Source organism: Moschus berezovskii, chromosome X (genome assembly GCF_049115385.1).
Source record: "Moschus berezovskii isolate FMDL1 chromosome X, NW_MosBer_1.0, whole genome shotgun sequence".
Lineage (NCBI taxonomy): Eukaryota > Metazoa > Chordata > Mammalia > Artiodactyla > Moschidae > Moschus > Moschus berezovskii.
Window position 1 is genome coordinate 10,223,244 of NC_142488.1, and position 22,132 is coordinate 10,245,375.

The window sequence follows — 22,132 nt, forward strand, 5'->3', positions numbered from 1 at the left end:
CATAAACACAACTCAGTTGATGTGCTCTGAATCAATGAAAAGTTCGTGAAAACCATTGTTGCTGGTGTTGTTTTTTAGTTGCTCAGTCATGTCCAATTCTTGCGACCCCATGGACTGTAGCCTGCCAGGCTCCTCTGTCCATGGGAGTTCCCAGGCAAGAATACTGGAGTGGATAGCCATTTCCTCCTCCAGGGGATCTTCCTGACCCAGGGATTGAACCCACATCTCCTGAGTCTCCTGCATTGGCAGGCAGATTCTTTGGCACTGAGCCATCAGGGAATCCCATGAAGGCCATTAGGTGTTTAATTTTTCGATCATGATCTCTGCATTTGTTTCCTGGATCGGCTGTTAAGGATTAAACCATTTATAGACTAGACAGTCTGATTCAAGAGCCTATGCCAAGAGCAGCCTTTGACCAGGTAGAAACATTCCATGGTTGCCTCCATGGGGCAATCTCAAGCTCACAGGAAAACTCTATTGATAGATACTATCCCTCCCACTGAAAGACATCCTTATTTCTACACTAGATTCTCTATAGCATCTTCAAAATTTCCTCAATGAAATGGCTCAAGTCTAGATGGGGGTAACAAAGTAAACTCATCAGTTATCTTATAAGGTTTATGTAAATCTTGCTCATTTTTATTGTGTGTGTCTCCAGGATAAATAGATATAGAGGAGGGAGGAGTCACAGGATTGGAGAATCCTAGGTTCCTGCATGACTGTGTGGAGGACAGTCCACTCTCCTGATCGTTGTGGCCAACCTGCATTAGATGGTGCCTGAAAGACACTTTTATACTATTAAGGTACTAAGTGGTTAGCTTATCTTGACTAATATATATTAGTCAAGATATATATATAGCCTATCTTGACAAGTATATATCTGTGAGATACATTCGTAGAAGTAGCTTTATTGGACCATTTCAAAGTTGCATGCATGCTAAGTTCCTTCAGTCATATCTGATTCTGTGCGACCTATGGACTCTAGCCCACCAGGCTCCTCTGTCCATAGGATTCTCCAGGATTCTGCAGTGGATTGCCATGACCTTCTCCAGGGGATCTTCCTGACCCAGGGATCGAACCCGCGACTTTTAAAGTCTCCTGCATTGGCAGGCAGGCTCTTTACCATTAGCGCCACCTGGGAAGCCCAATGTTGTCAAATTGCCTTGAAAGCTGCTGCAACAACTATATTCCTATCAACAGTATGTGAGAGTCTGTTTTCTGAGAAAATATACTATCCAACTTTTGGAGTCATTCCAATCTAAGAGGAAAAAATAATCTCCCTGTTGTTGAGCTTGCATTTCCTGAATGAATATGAAGGTGAGAGCACCTTTACAGATATTTATAAATCATTTGAATTTCTTTTTCTGTGAAATGCCTATAATTTGTCTGCATTTTAATTATTTTCTTTTTCATATTAATTGGTAATAAAGCTTTGTATCCTAGAGAAGTTAGCCTTTAGTTTTTCAAATGTGTTATACATTTCTATATATTTGTTTATTTACTTTTTTGCCACACAGAGGATTCTATTCTTTTTTAAATGTAGTGAAACAGGTCACTCTCTGTTTTCTGTGTAGTGACTTCCTCCACGTAAAAATATATTAATATCTAGCTATGTTTTGTTTTAGTGCACTCATAGTTTCATTTTTTAAATCTTCAAATCTTTCTTCCACATCAATTTATTTTGATATAAGGAGCAAAGTCAGAATCTCACTTTTTCTTCTCAATGGTAGTCTCATTGTCAGAAATACAATAATAATCCATCATTTCCCCCGATAAGAAATGCAATGTTTATGACATAAATTCTCATATTTATTTTAGCTCAGTTCTGAACTCTATTATCTTCCATTGATCTGCCTGTTGTGAAGCAGTACAATATTCTTTTAATTGCTTTAGTTTTATGACATTTAATAAATGGCTAGGGATAATTTCTGTTTGACCTGTTTTTCAGATTTTTCCCCATCTACTTACTTTCATTAAGTTATTTGCAAAGATGATGTTTAGATCAATTTAGTGATATTACAAAAGTTAATTCTTTCAGTATGTTTTCTGGAACCATGCCCAGTTTATAGATAATTTAGGACATAACTGATATCTTTATATAATTGATTCTTCTTACTTAAGAAAAATATGCCTTTTACATTTATTTCTAACTTCTCTTCTTATTTAGCTTAGATCCCATGGTCTGAGACTATAATCACTCTCTTGTATACTGTATTAGTACAGCTGCTGTAACAAATGACCACAAACTTAGTGGCTAAAATGACTTAAATTTATTACTAACATTTCTGGAGATCAGAAGTCTGAAATGAGTCTCACTGGGCTAAAAGCAAGGTGTCAGAGGGTTGCCTTCTGTCCTAAAGATCTAGTGAGGATCTGTTTCCTTGCCTTTCTTTAGTTTCTAGAGGCTGCCTGCATTCTTCGACTTGTGGCCCTTTCCTCTATCATCAAAGCCAGCAGCAATGCATTTCTCTGACTATTCCTCCAAAGTCATATCTCTCTTTGACTACAACTAGAGAAGTTTCAGCAAATTCCAAATGTCATATAACTATATCCAGAAATATTTCAGTGTGAATTTCCAACGTATATCTTTATGTTCGCTTGTACTGGTGTTATGAACCAGAAAAATGGGAAAAGGTGGACACCAGATTGTTTTTAATCAGTCACTTCAGGAAGTAGAAGTGGAGAAGTAGGGGCAAAGGGATATAATTAGCTTTGCTTTCATATTGCTTTGAAAGTGTATTGTTTCACTTACTGTAGTAAGCATGAAAAAACTAGCAGTTTGGTCCTTTGGTTGGTCTTAAGTTTGGAAGACACCTTAGAAATGTCTATCTTCTTTTCTCATGGTCAAGGCAGCATGCTTGAACACTTGTGGATGTGAATTAGTTGAATAGCAACATATTAGTGAGGAAAAAATGGATTTTTTTTAACCAGATTTGTGAAAGTTAAGATATTTATCCATCTATCTTATATGAATAATTTATATGTATATATATTTAATATCTTATATGTATACATAATATCTTATGTGTATAATTTCTGCACCTAAAGAAATACATCTGAAATGTATTTGGACTAAATGCTTTCAAGTAGATATCTTTAAATTCTCCAATTGTTGGACATACAGACTATGTCCCAAATAATACTGCAATGGGTATCTTTTATGTGCTGTCTTTAAAAATGATGTTTAAAAAGATGGCCAAAAACCTTTTCAAAATTAAATGTTAAGATAAAAAAAGAATGATAGCCTGGAAACACCCTTCCCTAAAAAATAAATCAAAAAACTTATGCACAGAAAGGAGACAGGAAGGAAATATAGTGCAGCAGAATGCTAACAAAGGCTGTCTTTCAAAAGTGATGTCACATATATTTATAAACTGTACTTCCTACTATTTTCTGTTTTATCAAACTTATAATTAGTTTGCAACATTTTAATAACAAAAAAATCTAAAAACCTTAAAAAATACTTTTCTAATTAAATGCAATAGTTACTTTTGACACAAAGCCTTTATAAATATTTCGTAGTGGTTATTATTAGAGCCATTCTTCCACTATATCAAGCAATATATAGATTTGTGGAATATTAAATAAGGGCAGGGGAATTGGTGATGGACAGGGAGGCCTGGCATGCTGTGATTCATGGGGTCGCAGAGAGTCGGACACGACTGAGCGACTGAACTGAACTGAGGGAAGTTTCTCTGCTTCTTAGTACCCGTGTGATTAGTTTTAATCCTCTTAGATAATCCAGAATAATCCTGCTGTCTCAAAGACCCGAGTTGATCACATCTGCAAAGTTGATTTAGACATGTGAAGGAAATAGTCAAAGATTCCGGGCCATCTTTGACGGGTCTAGATTTCTTCTTACCACAGATTTCTCAACTGCCATGTCCCTCCCTACCATGATTGAACTCAACTAGAAAATACTAACTCCACTGAGAGGAGATTTGGATTAACTAAGGCTGGGGAACTCAAAGTACAAAATGGTGTGCTTGCTTTAGCAGTGGTTAGCTGCCCTGATGCTGGGAAAGACTGAGGGCAGGAGGAGAAGGGGGCAACAGAGGCTGAGATGGTTGGATGGCATCACTGACTCAATGGACATGAATTTGAGCAATCTCCGGGAGATAATGAAGGACAGGGAAGCCTGGCTTGCTCTACAGTCCATGGGGTCACAAAGAGTAGGACACCACTGAGCCACTGAACAACAACAACAACAACAACAAAGCTGCCCGGATGTTTATTTTGCAATTTAAATTCCCAGCTTCTAACCTTGAATAGACCTTTTGGGCTGCCCCGCAATCCTGCAAAATTGCTGGTCCATTCACTTCCCGCTTTTCCATTTTTTTCCTCTTTCCTCAAACCTCCAGGACCTCCTTCTTATCCCCACTCCTAACAGGTGAAATTGTTTCTTATTTTGCTGAGAGAGGAGAGGCAATCTGAAGTGAAATTCCACACACTTTCCCATCACCTAATCTGCCTGCATCTGTACCCATATAACCCATGTCCACCTACTACTAAACCTCAGGACTCAAACTCTCTACCTGTGGCTTTGGATCCCACCACTGCAGTCCACTCTAGGCAATAACTCCAGTGATTTCCTAACCTTCATCCTTCAGTTCTTCACTCTCGATGGTGAATCTCAGCAGCTGATGAATACATTATATTATCATTCATCCGAGCTATGGAAGCACCAGTCTCATAGAGGAAGACAGTCCTCCAAACATACCCATAAATAAATTTCTATAGTCATTCCAGGGACTTCCCAGGTGGCACAGTGGTAAAGAACCTGCCTGCCAGTGTAGGAGATTCAGGAGATGTGGGTTTTTTAATCTGGGTCTGGAAGATCCCCTGGAGAAGGAAATGGCAACCCACTCTAGTATTCTTGCCTGGAAAATCCTCATGGACAGAGGAACCTGGTGGGTACAGTCCATGGGGTTGCAAAGAGTTGGACATGACTGAGTGATTGAGCACGCATGCACAGTCATTCTAAGGTAACAAAGAGCAAAAATGTGAGCTTGAATATGTTTCCATTTTCATTATACCCACTATCTCAGTAGGCTTTATATCATTAGTTTAGGTTCTAGACCATGGCGTCTGTATTTATTTTCCTGAGTAAATCCATACAGTGACTCTGACTCTGTTTAGAACCTCCACTTAGGTTTTTCCATCGAACAAAAGCAGCCATCCTCAGACCGAAGCTGCCATCATAGCACTCAGCACCGGCCATGCATCTGATCTTGGTAAATATTCAATGTCTATAATCATCTCACCCAAACAGTAGTTTTAGAACTCTTGGGTGATATCTGTTTTTTCCCACCCAGCCACACAATTCCTTCTCTCTTTCATAAGAGATGATTTGTAAATCATTAGCTCCCATTTTGATAGAAAGTGTCAAAATAACTCCTGTAGCCCAAACATCTTTGAACATCTTGATAGAACAAATCTTTCCCTGAATGCACTAGGACCCACATAGTCACAGAAATAAGCAATGGAGACAGAGCTTCTAGCAGATAAGTTATATAAAATTCTCTGGTTTTTAAAGGTTATTTATTTAATGGACTCTTTAAAGAACAAAGAGAAACATCAAATTAACTGGGTTTGAAAACAAAATTACAAAGAATATGTGTTCCTTGATATCTCATCTGATATGTCTCAAATCTGGGTTTCACATAACTTTTTAGAGGCATCATTTCCTTCACTATAAATTGGGCTTGCCAACATTTCTATTCAAATTTTTTCTTAGGAACTGAAAGATCATCTGTTCTTGTAAAACAGAGACAGGACTCTTGGACCCCACTTGAGCTATCTTGTGAATTAATAGGGAAGCAAGGGCAGGTTTCATCTCCACCCTAAAACCAAACAAAGACAAGATGAGGCAGAATGAGATTGTCCTAGGAAGAAGCAGCAACCCGGCCTGATGGCGATTAGTACTCGTTTTTCACCAACTGCCAAAGGGATTTTCTTCTTAGTTGAGGTGAGGATCTCTGTGTTACATTAGCATGAGAAGATATAACAAGGCTAGGAATTTCCTCCTGGGAGGAACTGGCTATGGTCGTGGTGTCAAGTAGAGTATGATGAAAAAGCCACAGGAACCAAGCATCAGTCAGTGAAATGTGCCTGTCCCACCAGTCCCTTGGCCTAAACTACCTCTGCCTTCTCCTGAACTCTTTCATGACCTTCAACAGAGTCCAAGATACAAGTTTAAAGAATAAAAGTGGCCCCTCTTGCCACTTCTGTTTAACATAGTATTGGAAATCCTAGCCACAGCCATCAGATAAGGAAAATAAATAAAAGGCATCTAAATTAGACGGGAATAAGTAAAACTTATTCCAGATGCACCCAGCCTTGAAGGGCGCCATCCTGAGTCTCCTGGGTCACTACAAGTGGGAGAAGTTTGTGTACCTTTACAACACAGAAAGAGGGGCTTTCCAGGTGACTCAGTGAGAAAGAATCTGCCTGATGTGCAGGAGACCCAGGTTCGATCCCTGGGTCAGGAAGATCCCCTGGAGGAGGAAATGGCAACCCACTCCAGTATTCTTGCCTGGAGAATCCCATGGACAGAGAAGCTTGGCATCTACAGTCCAGGGCGTCGCAAAAGAGTCGGACTAAACAAACAAGTAAAACTACCACTATTTGCAGAGGACATGATATTTTGTATAGAAAACCCTAAAGTCTCCACCAAAATAGTATTAGAACTAAGCAATGAATTCAGTAAAGCAGCAGGATGAAAGAATAATATACAGAAATTGGTTGCTTTTCTATACAGTAATAATGAACTATCAGAAAAAAGTAAAAAAAAAAAAATTCCATTTAAAATCACATCAAAAAGAATAAAATACTTGGGAATAAACTTAACCAAGGAGGTGAAAATCCTATACTCTGAAAACTATAAAAGACTGATGAAGAAAACAGAAAATAATACAAAGAAATAGAAAGATAGCCCATGCTCTTGGACTGGAAGAATTTAATATTATTAAAATAGCCACAGTACCCAAAGCAATCTGCAGATTTAATGCAATCCCTATCAAAATACCCATGACACTTTCCACAGAACTAGAACAAATAATCCTAAAATTTGTATGGAACCACAAAAGACCTGGGATTGCCAAAGCAATCTTGAGAATAAAGAACAAAGTTGGAGATATAACTTTCCTAGTCCTTCTGTTCCATTCATTCGCTCAGTCATGTCCGACTCTGTGACCCTGTGGACTGTAGCCTACCAGGCTTCTCCGTCCATGGGATTCTCCAGGCAAGAATACTGGAGTGGGTTACCATTTCCTTCTCCTTCCTAGTCCTTAGACTACAGTAATCCAAGCAGTGTGATACTGATACAAAATTAGACACATAGAGCCCAGAAATAAACTGACACACCTCTGGCCAATTAGTCTATGACAAAGGAGGCAAGAATATACAATGGAGAAAAGACAGTCTCTTGGATAAGTGGTGCTGGGAAAACTCAACAGCTACATGTAAAAAAATAAGATTAGGACTTCCCTGGTGGTTCGGTGGTAAAGAATCTGCCTGCCAATGCAGAGGATACAGGTTCAATCTCTAGTCTGGGAAGATTCTACATGCTGCAGAGCAACTAAGCCCATGTGCCACAACTATCGAGTCCGAGTTCTGGAGCGCACAAACCTCAATTACTGAAGCCCACATGCTCTAGAGCCCCTGCTCTGCAACAAGAGACGCCACTGCAATGAGAAGCCCGCATGCCGCAACTAGAGAAAGCCCAAGGGCAGCAACAAAGACCCAGTGCAAGCAAAAATAAATAAAACATAAAAGTTTTTAAAAAGAACCAATGCAAAAAAATGAGATTAGAGCACTTCCTCATGCCATATACAAAAGTAAACTCAAAATGGATTAAAGACCTAAATATAACACTTGAAATCATAAAGCTCATAGGCAGAACACTCTTCGACATGTCAGAGCAATATTTTCTTGGATCTACCTCCTAAGGCAGAAAAAATAAAAGCAAAAATAAACAAACAGGGTGTAATTAAACTTAAAATTTTGCCCTTGAAAAAGCAAAAAGATAACCTATGGGGACTTTCAGTGGCTAGGAATCCATGCTTCCAATGCAGGGGCACAAGTTAGATCCCTGATCAGGGAACTAAGATCCCACATGCTGTGCAGTACAGAAGAAGGAAAAAAAAAAGACAACTTATGGAATGGGAGAAAATTTTTGCAATGTGACCAATAAGGGGTTGTATGTATCCAACATACAAAAACAGCTCATACAACTCAGCATTAAAGAAAACCAATAACCCAACTGAAAAACGGGCAGATGACCTGAATAGACATTTTTCCAAAAAGGGAAATGCAGATGGTCAAGAGGTCAGCATCACTAACCATCAGAGAAATGCAAATCAAAATCACAATGAGATATCACCTCACATCTGCCAAATGGATATCATCACAAAGTCTACAAACAACAAAAGTTGGCGAGGATATGGAGAAAAGGGAAATCCTTCAACACTGTTTGTGTGAATGTAAACTGGTGCAGCCACTGTGGAAAATAATATGGAGGGTCCTCAGAAAACTAAAAAGAGAACTACCATATTATCCAGCAATTCCACTCGGGTATATATCTAGAAAAAAAACACACATTCAAATTGTTTCGTTGCTAACTCATGTCCGACTCTTTGTGACCCCATGGACTGTAGCCAACAAAGTTCCTCAGTCCATGGGATTTCGCAGGCAAGAATACTGGAGTGGGTTGCCATTTCCTCCTCCAAGGGATCTTCCTGACCCAGGAATCGAACAAGCGTCTCCTACATTGACAGGCAGATTCTTTACCACTGAACCAAAGTACATGTACCCCAATATTTCATGACAGAATTATTTACAATTGCCAAGATATGGAAGCAACTGAAGTATTCACAACATATGAGTGGATAAAGAAGATGTGGCATATATATATGTACATATACACACACACACACGATGGAATATTTGAAGCAATGTGGATGGACTTAGAGAATATTATGCTTAGTGAAATCAGTCAGACAGAGAAAGACAAATACTGAATGATATCACTCATATGTGGAATGCAAAAAATAAACGAATGTATATAGCACAAAAGAAATAGACTCATGGATACAGAAAACAAACTAGTGATTACAAGTTTGGAATGGGAAGAGAGATGGGCAAGATTGGGATATGGGATTAAGAGGTATGAAGTACTATGTATCTAGGATATATTGTACAGCACAAGGAACCATAACCATTATCTTATAATAACTTCGACTGGAGTATAGTCTGTAAAAATATTGAATCACTATGCTGTATACTTGAAACTAATACAACATTGTAGACCAACTATACATCAAATTTTTAAGAATTTTTTAAGAAAAAGAATAAAAGTGGCCCTGAGAGTCATTATCCAGTGAAAAATTCTGGGTGGTCAGTGTTTCTGTGTTGCTCTCTTTAGTCAACGAAACTGAACCTCCTGCTAGAGAGGTGAATTACACAAGCTCACCTGTGGAGGGGAAGTGACCGGACAAGTCCTCATATTCTAGTCTTCAGACTCCCACGCTAGCACTGTTTCCATTAGCCACAAATAAGCCCAGAAAATAGCCCCACCAGCAGTGTTGTTGACGAAATATAAGCACATGGGTTCATGTGTATATTCAGGTTGCTCAATCTCTACACTTGGGCCTTTGGTACCTGACAATGCTTGCTGTGGGGAACTGTCCAGTGCATTATAGGATGTTCAGCATCCCTGGCTTCTAACCCCTAGATGTCAGCTGCATCCTTCCTCTAAGCTGTGAAAACCGAAAGTGGAGCCAGACATTGCTAAATTCTACTTGGGGATGGGGAAACCATCTTTGGTTGAGAACTACATATCTATGTGTATGTGCGTATGCATGATATGAATTATTTTATGAATAACTATTCATGAAGCATTCTCTTCCCTCAACCCCTCAAAAGAAAACAAAGGAGAAGTTCTGCAGATACTGAAATCTGTCAAGGCAATCTAGCTTTTATATGTAAGTTTTAGGCACAGCATCCAATGTTCTTTTTATGTCAGGTTTACTCTATTTATGTAGCATCACAGCTTTTCACTCCACCTCAAATTACCTTTCTGCATATGCTAATACACATTAAAAAGTGCTTTTATAGAAAATAGAAAACATTCAGAAACATGGCTTTATATATCAAAGGATTTCAAATATATGTTTCCCATTTTTACCAGAATCAGGATCTGTGTTTGTAAAAACATCAGACAACTAGACCTACACTGGCTTCAGAATTATAGTGGTGAACCCTAACAGAGAATGCCAGGTGGATAAAAATAAGTCAACATTGGTATAATAGCTGATTCTGGGTTTGCATACGGTCAAAGGACGTGTTTAACAGATTGTTAAACCATTCAACTGATTATTTTGAAATCATATTGAGATAGACATGGTTTCTCTTCTAATCTTTTAAGTTGACTTTTTTGAAACTTCTTTTTAACTGGTTGTGCTGAAGCCACATAGACTGTTGAGATGCATGTGGCTTTCTCCTTTAATGCCGCAAGTCAATCTTCCTTTTAATAAACATATTAGTTGACATGTAAACTGTCCTATTGAACATATCTGTCAAACTGGACACCCATGCCAGCCAATGACCCAGAAGCTGTAGCTTCCTTTCTGAGTCAGTGGTGGGGCTGAGACGAATCTGCAGCTTGTAACTGTGGCAGAGCATCTGTTTGACTGGCAACATCCCCCACGGAATGGCAAAACGGGGCCTTACCTTTGGGAATGGTGATCTGACAGCTCAGGTCACAGTCCTGCTGCAGCTGACAAAAAGCCACTTCCTGCAGGCGGGCTCGCTCCAACTCTGAGAGGCTCTGGATGGGCACTGACCTCAGCCGCACGCTGCGGCCCGACATACTGTTCCAGGTGAAATCACCCTGCAGACCAAGGGGGAAAACATCAAGGGTCACACAGCGATCTGCAACTCACAGACCTCAGCCTCTCCCTCAATTGGTCACAATGTCAAGCAAACTTCATTTTTGTGTTCCAAAATCGGCTCTCAGTCCCTGAAATCCAACCCACTCTTCATTAACTGTGGATTTTCTCAGTCAATTGCTAGCATCCCAGTCTGGAGAACCTTCTAGGTCACCCGATCTCATAAAATGACATAAAGAAAACCATGTGGAAAGATACTTCAAGATACTGCTTCCTCTCTTTTATGGGAACACATGGAAACTTTTTCATTTTTATTTCTCAGTAACAGAAAAAACTACTGCTAATTGCCATCATGCAAAGGCTAACAGAGTTTTGCCAAGAGAATGCACTGGTAATATCAAACAGCCTCATCCAACAACACAAGAGACGACTCTACACATGGACATCATCAGATGGTCAATACCAAAATCAGATGGATTATATTATTTGCAGCCAGAGATGGAAAAGCTCTATACAGTCAGCAAAAATAAGACCAGGAGCTGACTGTGGCTCAGATCATGAACTCCTTATTACAAAATTCAGACTTAAATTGAAGAAAGTAGAGAAAACCACTAGACCATTCAGGTATGACCTAAATCAAATCCCTTATGATTATACAGTGGACGTGACAAATAGATTCAAGGGATTAGATCTGATAGACTGAGTGCCTGATGAACTATGGATGGAGGTTCATGACATTGTACAGGACACAGGGATCAAGACCATCCCCAAGAAAAAGAAATGCGAAATGGTTGTCTGAGGAGGGTTTACAAATAGCTGAGAAAAGAAGAGAAGCAAAAGGAAAAGGAGAAAAGGAAAGATATACACATTTGAATGTAGAGTTCCAAAGAATAGCAAGGAGAGATAAGAAAGCCTTCTTCAGTGATCAATGCAAAGAAATAGAGGAAAACGACAGAATGGGAAAGACTAGCGATCTCTTCAAGATAATTAGAGATACCAAGGGAACATTTCATGCAAAGATGGACACAATAAAGGACAGAAAAGGTATGGACCTAACAGAAGGAGAAGATATTAAGAGGTGGCAAGAATACACAGACGAACTATACAAAAAAGATCTTCATGACCCAGATAATCATGATGGTGTGATCACTCACCTAGAGCCAGACATCCTGGAATGCAAAGTCAAAAGATGGGAATACCAGACCACCTGACCTTCCTCCTGAGAAATCTGTACACAGGTCAAGAAGCAACAGTTAGAACCGGACATGGAACAACGGACTGGTTCCAAATCGGGAAAGGAGTACATCAAGGCTGTATATTGTCACCTTGCTCATTTAACTTATATTCAGAGTACATCATGTGAAATGCCGGGCTGGATAAGCACAAGGTGGAATCAAGACTGCCGGGAGAAATACCAATAACCTCAGAGATGCAGATGACACCACCCTTATGGAAGAAAGTGAAGAACTAAAGAGCCTCTTGAGGAAAGTGAAAGAGGAGAGTGAAAATGTTGGCTTAAAACTCAACATTCAAAAAACTAAGATCGTGGCATCTGGTCCCATCATTTCATGGTAAATAGATGGGAAAATGATGGAAACAGTGACAGACTTTATTTTTGGGGGCTCCAAAATCACTGCAGATGGTGATTGCAGCCATGAAATTAAAAGATGCTTACTCTTTGAAAGAAAAGCCATGACCAACCTAGACAGCATATTCAAAAGCAGAGACATTACTTTGCCGACAAAGGTCCATCTAGTCAAAGCTAAGGTTTTTCCAGTGGTGATGTATGGATGTGATAGTTGAACTGTGAAGAAAGCTGAGCTCCGAAGAATTGATGCTTTTTACTGTAGTGTTGGAGAAGACTCTTGAGAGTCCCTTGGACTGCAAGGAGATCAAACCAGTCAATCCTAAAGGAAATCAGTCCTGAATATTCATTGGAAGGACTGATGCTGAAGTTGAAATTCCAATACTTTGGCCACCTGATGTGAAGAACTAACTCATTGGAAAAGACCCTGATGCTGGGAAAGATTGAAGGCAGGAGGAGAAGGGGACGACAGAGGATGAGATGGTTGTATAACATCACAGACACAATGGACATGAGTTTGAGCAAGCTCCAGTTGGTGATGGACAGGGAAGTCTGGTGTCCATGGAGTCACAAAGAGTCAGACACAACTGAGTTATTGAACTGAATTGCCATCATGCACACTAGACATAGGAATGTATGTTGATAGCCTCCCGTGTACCAGTGACAGTGTCAAGGATTTTTAGTTACTCCTTCAAACAACCTTAAGAGGCATTTAGCATTTCTAACCTTATCTTATATAGTATTTAATACTAACTATATAATAATGCAATCTAGTATATTTATAATATATCACACAATATATTATTATTATATATAATATATACTTATGATACATTATCACAATGTTTACTTAGGATACATTATGTTGATATTATAGTAATATATAGTATGTATAAATATAATATGGCTTACCAGGTGGCTCACTGGGTAGACAGTCTACCTGCAATGCAGGAGACGCAGGAGATGTGGGTTAGATGACTGGGTTGGGAAGATCTCCTGGAAGAGGGCATGGCAACCCACTCCAGTATTCTGGCCTGGAGTGTCCCCATGGACAGAGGAGCCTGGCAGGCTACAGTCCATGGGGTCACAAAGAGTCAGACATGACTGAAGCGACTGAGCAAACGCAGTACACAAATATAATATAGATTAACTGAGGCTTATGAAGGTTAAGTAATTTCTCCCAAATCGTAAAACTTCTAAGACTTGAAATCAACCAGGACTTGAGCTAAAAAGTCTTAGGCTTTTAAATTCAATGCTAAATTGTAACTACTGAGTTTCTATTTTATAGCAGTCTAATGAGTTATTTTCATCATAGTAAGTATAGAGATAGGGTCAATAAAAAGTACATATTCGTATAGACATGTGATGTGAAAATGCCCCACATCAAAGAATGAAAGCAGAGATCCCCACAATCCCGGGTTTGTCTGTGTGCACACACACACACACCGTTGATTCCACTGAGAGTGAATATCTCTGCCCTTGATGCGGACAGTGAGCAAGTGATGACCTAAGAAACAACACTTCGCAGTCCTCTGAAACCTAATGTCCCCTCACAGAGAAGGAATTCCTAGGAATCACAGATATCAGCCAGGGCACAAGAGCTTTGATGAGGTAGCTACTGTCTCCTCAACAATCAAGAAAAGTTCTGGGAGAAGGAACAGCGTTGGGCCCCACAAACACTGCCAGGGATTTGCTGTGGATGCGGGAAACATTAAGGAATCCCCAAAGACTTCATCACCCTCCTTAATTATTCACCTGAAAGAAGAGAGACAGAAAGACTGGCCCCAGAGACTATTAAGACACCTTTCTTCTGTACTGGTAGCAAATTTCTGCCTAGATGGTTCATTCCAAAGAGTAAATGGAAGTATGTTAATGATTGGATTTTTTTCCCCTCTTTATCTGGGATTTCACTGATTTATTTATTCATTGTTTTAGCAAATGGAGACATCATACTCTGGTGTGCATGCTCAGTTGCTCAGTTGTGTCTGACTCTTTGAGACCCCGTGGACTGTAGCCTGCCAGGCTTCTCTGTCCATGAGATTTTCCAGGTAAGAATACTGGAGTGGGTTGCCATTTCCTCCTCCAGGAGATCTTCTCTACCCAGGGATCAAATCCGTGTCTCTTCCTTGGCCAGCGGATTCTTCACCACTGCACCACTTTGGCAAGAGTAGAAAATAAACCAGGGTAAGTAAAGAATACAGTGTGTTGAATAATAACAGCTAAGGATGGGGGAAAAAGCAGGGAAGGGGCCGGCAGTGTTAGCAGAGGACAGAGATTTACAGTGTTAGATTGGAGGGATGGGCAGGGCGCTGGGAAAGACCTCAGGGAAGGCTATGTTTCACTAAACATGCACACACTAGTGCATCCCAGATGGGAAGTTCCCCGATGAGCTGGTGGGGTTTTTTTTGCTTTACCACAAGGCATGTGGGATCTTAGTTCCCTGACCAGGGATTGAACTCAGGTCTCCTGCATTGGAACTGTGGAGTCTTTACCACTGGACTGCCAGGGAAGTCCCCAGTGGTTTTTAAATATGAAGTTTAGGTATCAATGGAATTGCATACCTATTTAAAAGCATTTAAAAAATATGCCCTCCAACGGCTCTGTTATCTGTACAGGGGTTGACTATCTTTCTGTAAAAGGCCAGAAAGTAAATATTTCAGGCTTTGTGGGCCATGTGGTCTCTGTCAAAACTACTCAGATCTGCCTTTGTGGCATGAAAGCAGCCATAGTTTGTAAGTGAATGGGTATGGCTGTGTGCCAATCAAACTTCATTTACAAAAGAAGGTGGAAGGCTGGATTTGGACAGTGGGCTACAATTTGCCAACTTATGTACAATAGTTTATGGCTCAAGTAAAACAAACCAATTCCTACAAGATACATTTTATTTTTTTATTTACTATGTCCTCCAGGGCTTCCCTGGTGGCTCAGTGGTAAAGAATCTGTGTATAAAGCAGGAAACATAGGTTCAATCCCTGGGTTGGGAAGATCTCCTGAGGAAGGAACTGGCAAGCCACTCTAGGATTCTTGATTGGAAAATTTCATGGACAGAGGAAACTAGCATGAGGTTCATGGGTTTGCAAAGAGTCGGACACGACTGAGAGAGTAAAAAACAACAAATGTCCTGCTGCATAATTAATTTGAACAAAATGTAATGAACACCTATTACATGCTAAAAATAGTACTAGGCTTGAGATGATCAAAATGACAACAGTCCTTGTCCTTAAAGGAGTTGAATTTTGGTACAAAGAACACAATCCATGAAATACAGAGATTGTGATATTAGAAGTAAGAGCCAAATGCAATGGGATGCCTAGAATAAAAGGCTTTGATATCAATCTGGGGGTGAAGGAAGGCTTTATAAGAAGGCAGTGTTTCAGTGGAGAGTTGAAGTTGAATAAGAAGAGTAAGGGTTTGTTCAATAAAAATGCAACATTGGGAAAAAAATCAGTGGGTGCCAAGGCAAATGAATTTGAGAGAACAGGCTTGTTTGGGGGAAATTACAAAGCTAGAAGGAAACAGCAGGAGGTAAAGCCTCATAGAAATCAGGGCCAGATCCTGGAGTGCTATCTCTGTAGGATTTTACTCAGCCAGTGATGGCTAGTCATTAAGGAACCTTGGTTAAGAGAGGAAGGGAAAGATGACTGGAAACACAGTTGTAAAGGAATTGAGGGAGAAAGCAAGCCAAAGATGCAGAGATCAGAAGAGACACTGGACTAGGTAGGATGCTGATTGAAATTGGAATAGATGGGGAAATACTTAGAACCACAAAGATGCTTGGGGGCAAACTGTATCTAGTGGGGGGTTGAGAAGGGGTAATCCAGGATGACTTAAACACTTCTGGTTTGAGCAACTGGGAGGATAATACACTAAATCACCAAGATGAGAACAAGCAGAAGGGAATTAGGTCTGGTGTGTGTGAGTGTTGGGGGGGGAGGCAAGTGGAGAAGAAAGATGTTCAAATTTTGAAAGTGATATTTTATCTCTAAAAATAAATAAAACACATTCCCAAATCTGGCAAAATAGAATCTGGCCAGTTTACATCTTTCTTGAGCCTTCATCTTCTTCTCTCAATTATAATAGTTCCTTCGCAATCAAGTAATACATAGTTTTGGAAACTGTTTACAAATGACTACACTTAGCATAATAAAAAGTGAAGTGTGGTGTTTTAAATTCCTCTGAGTCCATTATACATCATAGCCGATGACTCTTAACTTTGTAGAATTTGGAACTTCTTTGGAAAATTTGGAATTATTAGCCAAAATGGAGAAAAGGCTTGGTCTATTTGTAAAGACTTGAATGTATGGAGTTGCTGTCTCCTGCGACTTTAGTTCTTGAAGCAGCTGATGGTTCCAGAGAAGGCTACAGACAAACCCAGAAAGAGAAAAGAATGGGGCGCTTTCTTGAAAGCACGGCAGCTGCATTGATCAGGCTTTAGAAAAGTCATTTCTCAAAGGAGACGAAACTGTCCCCAGAGTCAATTGGTTCTTAACCCCATCCTTAGGACATGGCTGAAAAAATAATGTTCCTCGGAGAGAAAGTTATCAAATAATAAATGAAGATTGGCTTCGAAGACATCTCAAAACCTGTGTATTATCAAATGTGTGGCATCTTAAAAATATCATTCAGTTACATTTTTGATTATGGGTAATGGACCAAGTTGTTTCATAGTCACAAACATAATGTACCAGAAACTTGAATAATTGAAGCCTAAAGAGTTCATTCAGACCTGGAAAAGTCTGTATATGGGCTACTTCAGTTCATCACCCTTCATCCTCTCCACCATCTCATTGGCTTTAGATACTACCTGCCAATCAGCAGTCATAATACATCAAATAATCTCCATCTTCCCCTAGGTCCCAATTTTCTCAGTGTTCCTAGTTTATATTTCCTCGATTGTGAATTTTTAATGACTTTGTTTCAAATTAAGTGCATGTAATTTCAACATTATTTTTTAAGTTGGAGACACGAGGTTCATTTTGGGGAAATTATAAAATGAACACAACTCACAGGCTAAACCCATATTCTTTCGTAGTATCTTGGGAGAAAGTCAGGAGGTGCGTGACTGGTCTAAATGACCTAGAACAGTGTTCTTCATTTTTATTTTTATCCTTAATGCAGTAGAGACATTGTGGGAAAAAAGACATCTAATTTCAGAGCCAAGCACACGTAGAGTCAAGGAAATGTCACAACACAATGGCTGGGAGAGCTGCAAACATGTCTTAGAATTACAGTTGGATTGCTTTTTAAGGTGTGATAATTTAGTGATCCCGGGGTTGGGAAGATCCCCTGGGGAAGGAAATAGCAACCCACTTCAATATTCTTGCCTGAAGAATCCCATGGACAGAGGAGCCTGGTGGGATATGGTCCATGGCGTCGCAGAGTCAGACTCGACTGAGTGACTAAATAACAACAACTGTATAGAGTCCAGTAGTACAATATGTTTATTTCAAGCCCAGGATGTCCAGAGGCAAACATCAAAGCTTGCTATTTTTTGTGTTTGTTTGTTTGTTATGAGTTATTTGTGTGAAAAGTATTATAAACTTACTACAGTACAGTACTATATAGCCGATTGTGTTAGTTGGGCACATAGGCTAACTTTGTTGGATGTAACGAATAAATTGGACTTATGATCTCAATCTTGGAACAGAGCTCTTTCATATGTAGGGGACTTAGGATACTTGGTCGAATGCATCCACCTTCCTTGTCTCAATCCACATCATCTTTTAAAATTAAAGAGCTTTTTCTCAAAACATTCATCCAAGGTTTATGCAAGTTATCCTAAAGTCCAAATCAGAGTACTCTCAATGAAGCATTTACCCTGAAGTCTAAAATCAGCTTTTTTTTTTTCCTGCCTCCTCACTTCTTCATTCAGGTTGCTACAGCTTAGGACAGAGTCCCCAGATGTGGTGTCCATGGAAACCACGCAGACCAGTGTGTGTGGGGCAGGGGGGCAGTCTGTAAAATATATTTGCCTTTATATTATGAAAACTGTCAAATATGAGCAAAGACAGAGACTAGACTAATGACCTCGCAGAAGTTTTGGGGCAGGTATCGGCTCTGCAGTTGAGCACCTATATTGAGCATATATATATATATATATATATATATATATGGTTTTCTGATTGGTCCACACAATCAGGATTGAGAACCACTGTGTTCAAATGTTGACCAGATTCGGGTTGGGTTCTTGTAAGTCTGATCTTCCTAGAAAATTCAAGACATTCACTACCACCAAAGAAAGATGCAAATTTACAAGATGTGATTTTCTAAAACACAATGTGAGCTTTAAGGCGCCCAGCAGTAAGCATGTTCTGCTTTCTTTTATTGAACAAATGCAGTGATACATAACCTCATTCATTCCTCATTCATTCAACAACCACAACAACAAATGACTTGAACCTGACACTCAGAGATGAAAGCCTATACTCTTAGCCACTACAATGTCTTGGCTGGTGGATACAAAGCTTGAGAGATGCTCTTTAGCCTGCAGTCAAGTTCTGCGGAGGCAGAGAGAAGTATAGTGCGGAGTTACTAGACAGAGGTGTGGCAGCCAGAATAATAGCCCCTGCCCTCAAAGATGGCCACCTCTTAATTCCTGTGACTTTGTTACCTTACCTGGCAAAAGGGGCTGTGTAGACGTGATTAAGTTAAAGGATCCTGAGACAGTGAGGTTATTATGGATTATCCAGACGAATGCAACGTCATCAAAAGAGTCCTTACCAGAGGGAGGCAGAGGTGGCTCTGTGTGTGTGTGTGTGTGTGTGTGTGAGAGAGAGAGAGAGATTTGAAGATACTAGGCCTACAGCTTTAAAGATGGAGGAAAGAGCCATAAGCCAAGAAATGCAGGCAGCTACTAAAAGCTGGAAAAGGCAAGGGACAGATTCTCCCCCAGAACCCCCAAAAGGAATGCAGCCTTTGATCTCAGTGGAGTGAGACTGACATCCAAAACTGTATAATATTAAATTTCTGATGCTTTCAATTTATGATAATTTGTCACATCAGCAATAAATAGGAAACTAACAGAGAAGGAATGGGGGGAGCATTAGAAAGGAATGTTGATGAGGTCAAGGGGACTGAGTTCAGATGATGATAAGCTCCCAAACACTGTAGAAGGTAGATCGACCTGTCAGATTTTAATCTCCTTGTGCTAAAGTGCTGCTTCACACTACAGGTATGCCGCCAATGACTTAAGCTGGAAAGTTTCCAAGACTGGAATCCTGAAAGCACTTTCCCCACGAACTAGAATTTTAGAAAGTTACACATAGTAAATATTTCAGGCTTGTGGCTCATATAGTCTTTGTCACAACTACTCAGATCTGCCAACGCAGCACAAAGGCGGCCATAAACCACATGTAAACAAAAGTTCCAATAAAATTATAGTCATCAGTTCAGTTCAGTTCAGTCGCTCAGTCTTGTCTGACTCTTTGAGACCCCATGGACTGCAGCACGCCAGGCATCCCTGTCCATCACCAACTCCTGGACTTTACCCAAACTCATGTCCATTGAGTTGGTGATGCCATCCAACCATCTCATCCTCTGTCGTCCCCTTCTCCTCCTGGCCTCAATCTCTCCCAGCATCAGGGTCTTTTCAAATGAGTCAGTTCTTCGCATCAGGTGGCCAAAGTTGAGCCATCAAATATCAGGTGGCTGAGTTTCAGCTTCAACATCAGTCCTTCCAATGAACACCCAGGACTGATCTTCTTTAGGATGGACTGGTTGGATCTCCTTGCAGTCCAAGGGACTCTCAAGAGTATTCTCCAGCACCACAGTTTAAAAGCATCAATTCTTTGGTGCTCAGCTTTCTTTACAGTCCAACTCTCACACCCATACGTGACTACTGGAAAAACCATAGCCTTGACTAGATAGACCTTTGTTGGCAAAGTAATGTCTCTGCTTTTTAATATGCTGTCTAGGTTGGTCATAACTTTCCTTCCAAGGAGTAAGTGTCTTTTAGTCATAGACACTAAAATTCTAATATAATATAATTTTCAAGTCACAAAATATTATTCTTCTGACTTTTTTCAACCATTTAAAAATGTAAAAACCATTCTAGGCATGGAGGTCATACAAAAACAATTTGGTCCACTGACTGTGGTTTGCCAAACCCTGATATAAAGAGATTGGGGTCACTAAGGACCCTATGCATATTTATTTGGCATCTACTCTCACGTGGCCAAGACCCAGTCCCTAGCACCCTGCTGCTGCTAAGTCACTTCAGTCGTATCCGACTCTGTGTGACCCCATAGACGGCAGCCCACCAGGCTCCCCCATCCCTGGGATTCTCCAGGCAAGAACACTGGAGTGGGTTGCCATTTCCTTCTCCCTGCATCATGAGCTATATATATCAGCTAGATTCATGAGAGCAAGAGCTTGTCTGGTTTACTGATTTTGGTGTTCCCAGTACCCAAGATAGTATCTGGCAATTAATTATCACTGAAGAAGAAATAATTCACAAATAATAAATATCTGTCAGTCTAAGAATTACATGAATAAGGCACATCATGAGCCCAATAGGAAATTGGAAACTCACCAACTCATGTAATACTGTGTCTATGAGGGAGAATATCTTCTGGATTTGAATAAATTGCTAAGAAACAGTCTTTTGAAACAAAGCCTGTAGACGAGCCCCCAAATGCCAGTATATGAGGGCAGAAACTAAGTGTAAGAATATCAGACCTGAGGGATAATGAAACTATGACACTCACACTCACACATCAGAACTCTTATGAGCAGGAAGACACAAAGGTTAGTGTTGCCCTGTGACACTCGCTTCATGGGCCACGAAGCAGTAAACAAGTACCCAGAAGCGTGCCAAGGCCCACCAGCGCAGCCTAGAATGTTTCTGGCTGTTCCTCAATTCTGAAACACACACTCCAGGCCAGCATTTTTCTTTGGTGACTGTTTATCTCATAAGTGGATGACTCATTTTAAGGCTCTCTGGATCCAGTTTTTGAGAGGTTGTCACAGGATTTTTTTTTTTTTAGATTGAAAGTGGATGATTTCTAATTTGCTTTCATTTCATAAATGTGAGATTGAAAGTGACCCAATGTTTCTGGATAGACAAAAGACCTTGATGTTATAAAATTATCCTTTCATTCTGGGATTCCATGGGACAGCACTAATAAATGGTAACAAAAGGATATAGCACAGTGGTTCTTGGGGGTGCTTTTGCCCCCTCAGGGGACATTTGGCAATTTCTGGAAACGGTTTTGGCTATCATGACTCTTAGGTGGGGTTTCCTACTGGCAACTAGTGAGTAGACATCAGGGATTGGCTCAACATCCTGCCATACACAGGACAGCCCACTGTGCCACAACGAAGAACTACCTGGCTTCAAATGTCCACGAATCAGAGATGGAGAAAGCCTGGTCTAGCGTAAGTGAGGTCTGCTCTTAGGCCCAAATCACACACAATCTCCCTAAAATGATGGTGTCAGAAGATATTAACACTCATGTATCAGCTTTGTTTATCATCAAAGGTATGCACACTTATATATACCCTTATGCATGCTATCCATGATTATGTATATTATACATGTATTTTTCTGTATGTTATATAAATAAATAAACAGAATCCTAGAAGTTATTTAGAATTAGCATTAAGAAGGACAAATACCACAAGCCAATTTAAAAGAGAAAAACAAAAAAGCCTCAAATGT

At 40.0% G+C, this 22,132-nt stretch overlaps 1 protein-coding gene across 5 annotated transcripts in view; it reads right to left on the reverse strand.

Moving 5' to 3' along the window:
* Positions 1 to 22,132, reverse strand: part of ARHGAP6 (Rho GTPase activating protein 6) — a 563,891-nt gene that overhangs the window by 89,746 nt on the left and 452,013 nt on the right. For all 5 annotated transcript variants that reach the window (XM_055437710.2, XM_088834028.1, XM_055437712.2 and 2 more), the window contains one exon: positions 10,732 to 10,891. In XM_055437710.2, coding sequence (XP_055293685.1) covers positions 10,732 to 10,891 — 160 coding nt within the window. The remainder of the gene's footprint in view (positions 1 to 10,731; positions 10,892 to 22,132) is intronic.